At 45.1% G+C, this 12,245-nt stretch overlaps 1 protein-coding gene and 1 non-coding gene across 3 annotated transcripts in view; both read right to left on the minus strand.

Annotated features, from left to right (window-relative positions):
- Nucleotides 1–488: 488 nt before the first annotated feature.
- TRNAI-GAU lies at nucleotides 489–562 on the minus strand. The gene has a single exon. It is a non-coding gene; the product is annotated as a tRNA-Ile (tRNA).
- Nucleotides 563–3,082: 2,520 nt separating this feature from the next.
- Nucleotides 3,083–12,245, minus strand: part of PPP1R1C (protein phosphatase 1 regulatory inhibitor subunit 1C) — a 36,408-nt gene continuing 27,245 nt past the window's right edge. Inside the window, exon 5 of one of the 2 annotated variants that reach the window (XM_033166994.1) lies at nucleotides 3,083–4,495. In XM_033166994.1, coding sequence (XP_033022885.1) covers nucleotides 4,481–4,495 — 15 coding nt within the window. In that variant the 3' untranslated portion in view covers nucleotides 3,083–4,480. The remainder of the gene's footprint in view (nucleotides 4,496–12,245) is intronic. The other variant, XM_033166985.1, reaches the window with a different exon arrangement.

Genomic DNA, 12,245 nt, shown 5'->3' on the forward strand with positions numbered 1-12,245 from the left:
TAAAAATGGAGGTGCAAAGGTAAAAAAAAGGAGGGAGCATGTGGCATGGGAACGGGGTTGGACATGAAAGCAGGTGTCTGAAGAGTGGATGGTGGCTTAGTACAGTGGTACCTCTGGTTGCGAACGGGATCCGTTCCGGAGGTCCGTTCGCAACATGAAAAGCCCGCAACCTGAAGCGCCACGTCTGCGCATGTGCGTGGCGTCATTCAGCGCTTCTGCGCATGCGCGAGTGCCGAAACCCGGAAGTAACCCATTCCGTTACTTCCGGGTTCAGCGCGGTGCGCAACCTGAAATCACACAACCTAAAGTGGCCGTAACCCGAGGTATGACTGTAGTTGCAAAGTGTGGGCAAGGAAGATGCAGGGGGTTGCCATGTGGGTGGTTTATGCACAAGGGAAATTCAGTCAGAAGGATCACAGAATTGCAGAGTTGGAAGGGGACCCTGAGGACCATCTAGTCCAACCCGCTTCAATGCAGGAATATGCAGCTGCCCCATACGGGGATAGAACCTGCAACCTTGGCGTTATCAGCACCATGCTCTAACCAACTGAGCTATCCAGGCTCCTGTGTTGCACAAAAGGAGGGGTGGCGAGAGGCATGGATACAGCATAAAGGTGAAAGCAGGGGTGCAAAGAATAGCAAAGAGGTGGCTTCAGGTACCAGGTTCGGAAAGCAAGCTTACTAGTTACATGGGGTGGGAAGGGGAAACTCTAGGGGTTTAATGTGGGGAGAAGGCAGGGGGTTGGTGAGTGGAGAGAGCAGCAGCACAGCTCCATGTATTATATTGTAGCCCTTACATGGATATATTAGAATGAAGTTCAAGTTTGGGGGCGGGGGGGACAGCAACCAAACACCCATCTGCAATCCAAATGTTATTTATATTTATGATTGGTTGTTGACCTGCATGTCAGTTTTTAAATAGTAAGTCTGCCAAGAGTTTCGAGAAGCAATTAAAAGGCCCATATAATGTTGAATGCAATAAACAAATGACATATTCAAAGGGTGGAATCCGTGTCCCATTAGAACCGGAGGAGAAATATGAGAGAGACATATGGCAGTATAATTAGCATGATTAGGGAGACACAGGAGAGAAGAGTTTATGCCACAGGGAGCATGTAAGAAGAAACCAAGATATCTAGTTCACTGCTAAGAAAACTATAAAACCACACTTAAAAAGAAAAGAGGGCAAAAAAGTGAAAATACACCAACCAGCCCAGTGAAACACTTCGAAGTTCCATTGATTTCAGTAGGAGAGACTCAAGCAGATACTGAACGTTCCACGCAAACAATGGAAACATATTTCCTAAATCTCTACTGCAGCCCTTACCCCATCCATCCTTACTATGTGCTGAGCCCAACCATTTCTTCCAAGAGCTCTGTGTGACCAGGAGCCCTGAGTGTGTATGCTGCCCAGTTGTGTGATCAGCTCACATGAATACAGATCTATGCACATAGGTTTTCTTTTCAAATGTCATCGCTGAATGCATAGATGTTGGGAAGCAGGGCCAGGAGGTTCAGAGATGTCTGTTTGAAACCAGCAGAAGAAAGGTGAGCCATCAACAGCTTCTCTCTCCATCAGTCTGTCTGGAACAAGTTGCCTCCTCCGCTCCCAGAACTGACTCTACCAGCAACCAATGTGTCCTCATCAGGGAGGTTCAGATGAAACACACACACACACACACACACACACACACACACACACACTGTTCAAACGTGACTCTGAACAGATGTGTTTCACTCCTATTTTATTAATCTCTTATCTCTTTATCACTTAAGGTAAAGGGACCCCTGACCATTAGGTCCAGTCGTGGATGACTCTGGGGTTGCGGCGCTCATCTCACTCTACTGGCCGAGGGAGCCGGTGTACAGCTTCTGGGTCATGTGGCCAGCATGACTAAGCCGCCTCTGGCGAACCAGAGCAGCGCACGGAAACGCCATTTACCTTCCCGCTGGAGCGGTACCTATTTATCTACTTGCACTTTGACGTGTTTTCGAACTTCTAGGTTGGCAGCAGCAGGGACCGAGCAACAGTAGCTCACCCCATCGCGAGGATTCAAACTGCCAACCTTCTGATCAGCAAGCCCTAGGTTCTGTGGTTTAACCCAAAGCGCCACCTGCGTCCCATCTTATCACTTAGCAATCTCTTATCTATCCCTAAATTCTCTCTAATCAATCTCTGATTTCTGATCTCTTATCAATCTTGTATCCCCTATCAATCTCCTATCTCTTATCTAAACTCTTATCAATCTATTACCTAGGGTTGCCATACATCCAGAATTTCCCAGCCATAGCCAGAATACTGCAGTAGGGAGCAGTGTCTGGGTGGAAATTGCTAAAAATGTCTGGGAAAATCCGGACATGTTGGCAGTGTCATTTTTGGCGATTTCCCTTAAAAATAGCTCAAAAACTTCAATTTTTTTGCTCAACAACTTTGGCTAAAAACAAAAAATAATCAACAACTTTTGTGGCTGAATTTTCACTTTTTGAAATATGTATATCCTAACTCTTTTCTCTTAACAATCTGTAATCTTATCTCTTAACAATCTGTAATCTTATCTCTTAACAATCTGTAATCTTATCTTTTAACTCTTATCAATCTACCATCTCTTATCTATCTCTTATCTCTTATCAAAAACAGCTGGAAACCCAAGTTTGGGAATCCCTGCTCTACTGCATCCAGCTAGTAACCATAGATAGCCATCTCCTCCTCAAATTTGTCTAATCCCCTTTTAAAGCCCTCTAGGTTGGTAGCTATCGCTGCCCCCTGTAGGAGTGAGTTCCATATGTGCCGCGTGAATATGTCCTTCATCTGTCCTGAATCTTCCAGCGTTCAGCTTCATGAGGCCTTTGCTTCATCTCCTCTGTCAGAGGCAGCCTGTCTCTGAATGCCAGCTGCTGGGGAGCACAAGTAGGGAAAGTGCTGCTGTGCACAGATCCTGCTTTCATATTCCCCATAAGACATCTGCTTGACCCGTGTGAGAACAGGATGCTGGACTAGATGGGCCACTGGCCTGATCCAGCAGGCAGGCTCTTCTGGTGTTCCTTTGTGGGTGGTCCTGGACTGTGGCTGCTGATGCTTCATTTTATTCAGAACAAAGAGGCTGAGAAGCTGTCCAGGAAATAGCCTTTTATGGAGGACAGATGGACCAGATACTGTGTTGAGAGTCAGTGTGGTATAATGGTGAGAGAGTCAGACTAGAACTTGGGTCGGCCAGTGTTCAAATCCCCACTCAGCCATAAAGCTCACAGATGATTTGTTAATTTTTTTTATTTGATTTTTGCTGCATTTATGCGACATTCTATTAGGTTACTGTTATTTATTGTCTGCAAGCCGCATTGAGATTCATCGGAATGAAAAACGGCATAGAAATACAATAAATCAAACCAAATCACTTGGTGTGACCTTGGGCCAGTCACTGCCTCTCAGCATAACCTGCCTCACACAGTTGTTGTGGGGATTAAAGGAGGAGCAGGAAAAAAACTATGCACACCACGGTGAGCTTCTTGGAGAGAAGGTGTGATATAAATGCAATATATAAATAACAAATATTTGGGCGTGGCCACTTATGGAACCCCCACATTCAATGGCAATGGAATACGATCCTCTCCATTTCCCCTCAAAAAAAATAATGCAAGATGTCTCAATGCCTACAAGATCAGAACAGTGGCTACAAAAGCACCCTGTTATTAATAAACCACAGATCAATTAAAACAGCATGAAAACAGTGAGGCAAAACACATAACCCAAAAGCGTATTCATAAAGGCCCAGTCCAAAATAGCATCCTCAAACAGAAGACCACTGGCATTGTTGCCAGACAGGATTCAAATGGAAGGCTGTGCCAGATTGAACCCTGTGGAGGCCCCAGGTAGTCGAAATCTCGGGTGGCCACCTGGGTGCGCACCCTAGTGGGGTAAGAAGGCTTGGTTGTAATTTTCTATCAAGATCAAATCAATATTATTTTGATTGGTTGTTGTGGGGCCCTTAAAAGGCATGAGGTCTATATAGGCCGGCGCCGGCCTGCTCTGCCTATTTGGTAACCCGGCACAGTTTTGTAGCATTCAAATTTATACTATTTACAACTGATCTTCTAGACTGCGGCTCACATTCGGAAATTAAGCAATGGCAGCACTAAAGGACTCGACATGTTTGCAAATGACGCATTTGAAGTCATTAAAAACAAATGCAAGGGGGGAACGGCTAGAGAAGAAATGGAAGAAACCGTTATCTTCAGGCAGATGCTGCAAATTGCTGTAAATTCCACCACGAAATCCTCCTGCTGTTGGGTACTGAGGTGAAGACTGGTTTGGGTCAGGAAGACAAGCAATAGAGTTCCACGTTAAGTACAGAAAGTTTAGCAGTTCAGTTATTGACAATAAGGGCTTTCCCACAGACGCTCACTGCCAGTTACGGTCTCCACTCCTCATCCCTTTCATTGACTCCTTCATCCTCCTCCGGGAAGGCCGCGTCATTCTGGTTTTTTAGATGCTTAATCCCTGTAAATATAAAAGAACCACATTTGAGGCCACATGCAGTCAAATCTGAAATCTTGCCTGTTGTGCTGAAGGAAGAAATCAATCAATGACAATGTTGCTGTTTTATTAACAACTGTTAGGGTGACAGCTTACAAAAACATGAACGGTGGGTTTCCATTACATCGGCAAAATAAGGGTCAAACGAAATACGTTGCTCGCCAACCCTGCCCACCCCACACACCCTTGCCAAGCCCCAATTCTTTACACCCCCCAACACTCCTTCCATCCCATGAGGGTGAGAGCCTTTCTCCACATGATTCCCCTTTCCTCTGCTACTGGCAAAGGGATATATGAGATTGCGGGGAGCTGTGAAGGGATGGGGGCAGTTTGGGGGGTGAATTGTGGGCAGCGGAGACCATGGTGATGGGGAGTGCCTGGGCCAGCAGCCTTGGGCCTCCTGCCTGCTTGAATCCCAGGTTTCCCTGTTGTGCACACATGCAAACAGGCAGGCAGGTGGTGGGAGTGGTGACACAGGGAACATGTGAATGCCTGCCTGGGTCACCCAGCTGCCCGCTTGCTTGCTCTGCCCACATGTGATGCAGGCCTGCCTGCTTTTATTGCTCCTTCCAACCATGATTTTTGTTGGGGGGCAAAAAGTTGTTGAGCTTATTTTGGGGGGGGGGACATTACCGGGGGCAGGCTTTTGTTTGGGGGGGAAGGCTTCTGCTGGGGGAGGCAGAACCTCAGTTAATTGAGTAATTTTTAATACTTTTTGAGGATTTGGAGGGCAACTGCCCCCCCTTGGCATTGCCCATGCTTCCACCTGTTGCTGTGATGCTGCAGTTTGCATGGCTGCCTATATCGAAAGCTACACAGACAGATATGGGTTACATGATATCATTCTATTTCTGCGTCGCCGCCACCCTCCCATTCATTTCCCTGCTATAATTTGAAATGGTCCTCAGGTTGCTTGCTCCGAGGGTGTTGTGTTCTGCTCACACCCTTTGTCTGCTTTCAAGTCACTCTCTTCATGCATGGCTACACCTTTTGTGTTCAACTAAGCTTGCCTTCCTCATTACTGAGTTGAGATCTCTATGCCCAGGCTGAGTTCCCCCTCTGAATCTCTGCTTTTGTTTGCCAATGTTTCTCCTCTCTTGCCATCTGTCTGATAGTAAGGCTCATCTATTCCTCCTCACAATGTAGCAGTGATTTCCCTGGGTCTATATTTCTTTTTTTTACCCGACAGAAATCAGTTTGTACCCTTCAGTTCACGTGCTCCAGAGTTGCCTTCCGTCCCTTGATGTCACAATGCGAGGAAACATGCATACTCTTATTTTTGTCTTCCTTCTAAAGTTTGCTGTTTTCTCCTTTCTCCTTTCCCTCAAAGGCTCTGATTTCACTGCAGGTAATTTAATTCAATTAATGTTGATGAAGAAAGCCTGAATGCCAAGCCATTTTCAGTAAGCATGTACTAATACGCTTTGAACTGGTAATGCATTTTAGATTAAATCATCACCTCAAAGCTTATTTGCAGATTCAGGATAAATTATCTGTGCAAATGAGGCAACTTTCTGACATTTCCACAGTCACATCACGAAAATCTCCTGTGGGGAAATGAAAACTTGACATCTGGTTTAATCCATCCAAGCAAAGTAGAAGAAATTTGAAAGCAGATACATATTCAAAAAGGTTCCTCAACTTTGCAAAATACTTCCGGGGGATTCAAACATTTAACATGCATCCAATTCATGGGTCAATTTAATAAATTCAAGTTGTCCATTTAGAATAATAGAATTGCAGAGTTGGCAGGCACTTCAAAAAGACCATCTACTCCAACTCTAATGATGCAGGCAATCCAGTTCTGCAATATCCCTGGTAGGTTGCTATCCGTTTAATGCACTCTAAAGAATACGTCCACCTTCTTCTAAGCTTGTATCACTAAGGAAATCTTCCTTCTGTTTAGTCAAAATCCCTTTTCTTGTCATTTGAACCCATTGGTTCAGGCCCTGCATCAGAAGACAAATTATCTCCATTATCTCTGTGATAAGCCTTTCAGCTATGTGAAGATGGCTACAGTACTGCATCTATTCTGCAGGCTAAATGTACCCAACTCCTTCAACATTTCCTCATGAATTTACCGTACTTTCCAAGCCCTTCACCTTCTTTACTGACCTCCTCCAGGCACTGTCCATACAATACACCTCTTGTTAGATGCAGACAATCTGATCTAAAGATTTATTATTGGTTTCCAGAGTTCTAATACACATATGGAGCTACCTTGCTTATCATTCATTTCAATGGGGGAAGTGTGCACATTGCATTGCATTGCATTGCATTGCATTGCATTGCATTGCATTGCATTGCATTGCATATGGGGGTCTACTCCCGCCATCAAAATGAATGGGACAAGCCACACCCACAAGAGCACACAGAAAGCTCTAAGTTGTGATATATATAATGCTGAAGGTTATGGCTAAAGTTAACTTGGATTCTGCCTTATTGTAGATGTTGCATTTTCTTTGGATGATGCAGTCTGTAGCACAGGTGTAGATAAAGGTGGTGATGAAAGATATGTTCCTGCCCTTTTGATCTATGAGCTGATCTTCAAAACCGCAAGAATCCCACTTATCCTGGGATTGCACAACACTAACATGAACCCGGGCGATTTCATGCTGTCTGCATTTCAAAAGCTTTCCACATCTAGAATGCTAGTTAATTGGGGAGGTGGTGAGACTACAGCTGATGCATGAGTAGGTAAACACTGTGGATGGGGCACAACCACCCTAAGACATTCAACTGTTCTTGTGCTATATTTATACGTTATGCATATAAAGGTACCATTCAACTGGTAAGTTGGACCAAGCTTCCGATGCTGGTGCCTCAAAGACAACAGATCCCAAGGCTGCTGGCTGAAAGCCAATGGGACATGTCTCTGGTTGCCGCGAGTTAGCAAAACCTGAGGCAGGGACCCTCGCAGATGTTGTTCCCTAAACCTGACTCACCAGAGGAATGGAGTGGTTTCCATGCTACTGCACCTGCCCGATGGTAAAGGAAGCGTGACAAACAGGATTCCACAGAAAAACAAGGAAGTGTTTTTTTATGCAGGGGCTGGCCCTCACCTTTAGGCCAAGGGGTTCAAGCCTGGGAAAATGGGCTGGAGGAAGAGGCTTATGAGACATCAATTCACCTCCAGCCTTTGTTCACTTGGAGCTATCCATGGTGCTGTAAAACCACTCAACTGGCTTGCCCCCTCAGGAGTACCTGATGCAGATAAGGCGAGAACAGACCCTCCAAGTGTCCCTATTTTCCAGGTACAACCCTGATTTAGTGAAGCTGTCCCAGTTTCTGATTTGATCCCGGAATGTCCCGCTTTGCCTTAGGATGTCCCCATTTTCATAGGAGAAATGTTGGAGGGTATGGAGTTATCCGACCCCTGAGCTGTATGAAGGAAATCCTGTATAGGGAAGCTTTTTTAATGTTTAATGTTTTATTGTGTTTTTATACATGTTGGAAGCTGTCCAGAGTGCTTGGGCAACCCAATAAGATGTGTGGGGTATAATTATCATGATGGAATGGGACGTCCCTGTTTTCATCTGAGAAATGTTGGGGGGTATGTGAGAACAAAGCATGAATGTACAGAGGCATCACCTACATTAATGAGGAAAAGCGGGGGACTTTTTAGGGGAATTGGGTCAAGGCTATATGGGAATCAGAGCTGATTGTGGGCCAGGCTCATATATGCAAGTGTGAATTATATCATGTACAAAAAAGCACTTCTCTTCTGCATACATAGGGTTGAATCCAGAGCACCACTGGTTTGAGGGAGGTGACTTTTTCCTTCTCCCCTTGCAGCCCCCCAGGGCTACCTTGCACTCTAGCCATCTTCAGGCATTGTTTTATAGAGTTATTTAAAGTGGGGTAGATGGGCCAAATGCAACAGCTCCATTTCACCATTGTCAGGGTGGAAGGTGCCTGAAATAGTGACAAAGGGAAAACAGAGGCAGTGTGCCTCATCCCTGCTTCCATGTTAATTAATGCCGACATGCTAAACAGAGGAATCCTGTTCCCGAGAGCTGGGGGTGGGTATCTTGTGTGGCAATGTGGAAGGTGGTGCTGGAAACATTGGGGGGGGGAGGGAATAATCAAGTGCAGCTTCCCCTTCCTTCCACCAGCAGGATTCCCCCACTGGATCAAATGTATTTCCATGGACACAAGGAGCCTTTTTGTCCATGCAAGGTGATGTCTGGATCCAATCCATTGTCTAAAAATAGATGGCAAAATTCTTGCTGTTTTGCTCTCCGGAGTGTTGAATATGAGATGAGATGAGATGATCTTAGTTGTTTCAGTGTTTGTAGATGATCCTAAGTGTTTCAAAAATAAGAGTCGGTAGTTGGGTGGATAGTTGTGTGTGTGTGTGTGTGTGTGTGTGTGTGTGTGGTGCTGTGGTCTAAACCACTGAGCCTCTTGAGCTTGCTCAAAAAAGACATCCAGCCAGCACATGCTTCTGTTACCTATCATACATAAAAACTTTAGGCCTCCTCAAACCTATTCTTTGGTATGAATTAAGAGTATGCTATTCACATTGGAAAAGCTGCCTGCTCCGGCACCGGGGGCGGAGAGCAGGTGGGGGCGTGGCGCGTGTCCCAGGGGCTTGACACGCCGCCCTCGGGGATGTGGTGCCGGCACAATGGGGGGGCCCGTGTCCGGGGGGGCAGCTGTGATGGTACCCCCTCCCCGAAGGTGCCAGGGGTGGTGTGCTCCCCTCGCCCCCCTTTCCTCTGCCAGTAGCTATTCATTACAGTTCATGTGAAGCCCATCTCTGAGTAATACTGTTGCTGAGAAATAATATTATATAGAAGGAGAAAGACATCTTTACTTAAAATATCAAGTGGGTGGGGAGGGGGAAAAAAATCAAACCCTGATTTCTTGTTCTTTACAATTTGACATACAAATGTCAAAGAAGTCCATCTATCCAAATTCATGTCCTATTTATGCTTCATTGTTCAGATACTATTATTGGATGCACATTCCCACCTCTGTACAGAGAGACGGATATCTCCATCTGCTTATGGGAATGTTATATCTATGCTTATGCACACAATGGAAAAACATAGCCTGGGACATTGGCCCTGATTAATCAAATCTCCTTAGATAAAGCATTTTAAAATTTCAACCTTGCTATATTAAGGTTTGCCATGAAACAGTTTAAAGGGTCAGGCAGTGCCGGGTCAGTAAGTCAAGCAAGAGAAAGGAAAATGTTGATCTCTCAAGGGTCTATTTTTATCCATTTTCTTGATTTCTTCTTAAAATAATCATCCTTGTCTATATGTGCAACTTATTCTGGGAGGGCCTAGCAGCAGGCTAGGTGGGTGGTAGGTTTCTGCATTACTGCTTATGTTTGAGCAAGACTGATCAGTGTTTATATCTGTCGTTCTTCCAGATTTGCATTGCTTAGTTTAAAATATATATTTTTTTATTACACATAAAGGTAATGCACATACATATTAGATGATACTGAAAGAGTCTTAGGTAGCTTTTAAAAAGACCTATGTATTTTCTTATCTATTTGCAATTGCACTTTTGAAGAAAGGGAATGGGAACCCAGAAAAAACCCCAAATTTCAGCATTTGAAACTCTCAGTCGTTTAGGTTACCTGGGGAGCTATGAGCTCATTTGGGTGTATCATTTTCTTGTTATCAGAACGAGCTTGGCTGATCATTGGGTTTGTGCTTTCTCACTCCTTCAGTGTTGATGCTGTTCACTGTTTCCTCCAAACCCAACCAAATTAAGGTGTGTCTTAGCTACAGTTCAAGAGAGCAAGCCAACTTCTAACCTTGGTATATGAAGCTGGTTTGTTTTAACTAGACATACTTATGTTTAGCCACAGTTTAGGGTTTGGATGTAAAGCTAAACTGTGGTTAATCAAAAACAGAAGCAAAGGCTCGTGGCTGCTCTGGAGGAGTGGGAGGGAGGGAGAAGTGTGTGAGGTCAAGGTTTGACCAGGCTTGTTCCTGTAACAATAAACCCTACATCAACCGCTTCAACTCCATAGAGAGAAAAGGCAAGAAATAAATCAGTAGCAATGAACTAATCATTGCCCTCCAATCTTCCTACTTTCCTACTGAAAGCACAGATACGGAGTTACAACTCAGAGTCAATGAGCCACTGTTTACACTGTCACCGCTCATCAGCCATGAAAACAACAAAAGGCTGTGTTCAAAATAGTTGGCTGCTTTCCAGTTTATTATTTCATATCACACTACTTCCATTCCCTTTTCCCTTCCCCGCATTTAAAAGTTGCAAACGACAGCATTGGCTCAAGATCAGTGCAGAGAGATGTTTCCTCCGCACAACTGTCGCATCACTGCCCCCCCCCCCCCGACTGAACAAAGCATGCTTTGAATGGGAGGCCGATTTCGCTAGTGAAGAATCGCACCCTGTAGAAATCTTCTGCTGACAGCATCCCCCCAAAATGTTAGCAGCTTTTGTAGCTCCAGGCAAGCCTCACTAGCATGTAAACATTTCAGATTTGCTGATTCCTTAAGTCTCTCACTAGACTCCGACTAGAAGTCAGCCAAATCAGAAGACCAGTTGAAGAGCAAAAGTCCCTGGAGGTCAAACCGAGGACCAGTTTCAGTCTCTAATAATCTCAGTTTATCTTCTTCTTTTGTAACTCAGCATAATAATAATAATAATAATAATAATAGTTTATATACTGAAAGGTGGTGTTTCTGAAGGGAATGTTTCAGGTTCTACGAGAGAAAACCTAGTTTATGTGTAATAAAGCTTGGCACGGTTGCGTCAGGGACTGGCTGGATGCGAAAGAATGGTGGCAGCCACCCACCCAAGAACCCACCATGGAGGACACAGAAGATGATGACTTAGATCCCAGATCATGGTGGTGGTGGGATGCTGAAGAGCAGTCTGGGGAAGGGACGAGCTGGGAGGTGCTAGAAACAGGGGATTTGAGAAATCAAAGGGGGGTGTCAAGAGAAGGAAGGCCTTCCAGGACAGGTTAGAGGCTGAGAGTCACAGTGGGAGTGCAGACTCAAAGACAGAGGAGTCAGAGGTAGCCCTTTCCACCCAGCAGCAGGGAAGTCTTGGTCCTGCTGGTTCTCCTCCCTCTCTGACACCCCACTCGAGGAGAGTCCTGTACATAGCTGAGCAATAGGGCAGGCAGGTCCAGAGGAGGAGAAGGAGACCACCCCCTCAATGCACGCTCCGTCTGCTTTGGGAGGGATCCAGAGTGAGAGGCTAGAGGGGGAAGTGCGGGGCTAGTGGTCAGTTTCAGCAATGTCTCAGCTGGTTTAAGATGAACCAGAGGACTCTAATTTGTTGTTATTTTCTGTTAATACATAGCTAATTGCACTCTATGCCTCCTGTGCTTCCCTGTCCTGTGGTTGGCAGGTTGTCACATAAGAACATAGGCAGCTGCCTGATAGCCCATTCAGGCTATTTGGTCAATCTATTCCAGGACTGTTTATTCGGACTGGCTGTAGCTTTCCGGAGTCCACAGCTATCACGATAACAATATAATAATAATTTTATTATTTACTGGTATATGCTGCCCATCTGACAGGGTTGTCCAGGTCACTCTGGGTGGTTCCCAACAAAATATTAAAAACACATGGCTTGTTTAAACCTGAAGAGTGGAAGGGGATAGTTTACTGCCTGCCAGAAGATGAGTGCAATGACAAACTTCTTACGCAACTGTTGAGGTGGAAAAGAAAGAGATGAGAAAAGGGCTTAGAAGAAGAAGAGTTTGGACTTG

This window comes from Lacerta agilis, chromosome 1 (assembly GCF_009819535.1).
Source record: "Lacerta agilis isolate rLacAgi1 chromosome 1, rLacAgi1.pri, whole genome shotgun sequence".
NCBI classification, from domain to species: domain Eukaryota; kingdom Metazoa; phylum Chordata; class Lepidosauria; order Squamata; family Lacertidae; genus Lacerta; species Lacerta agilis.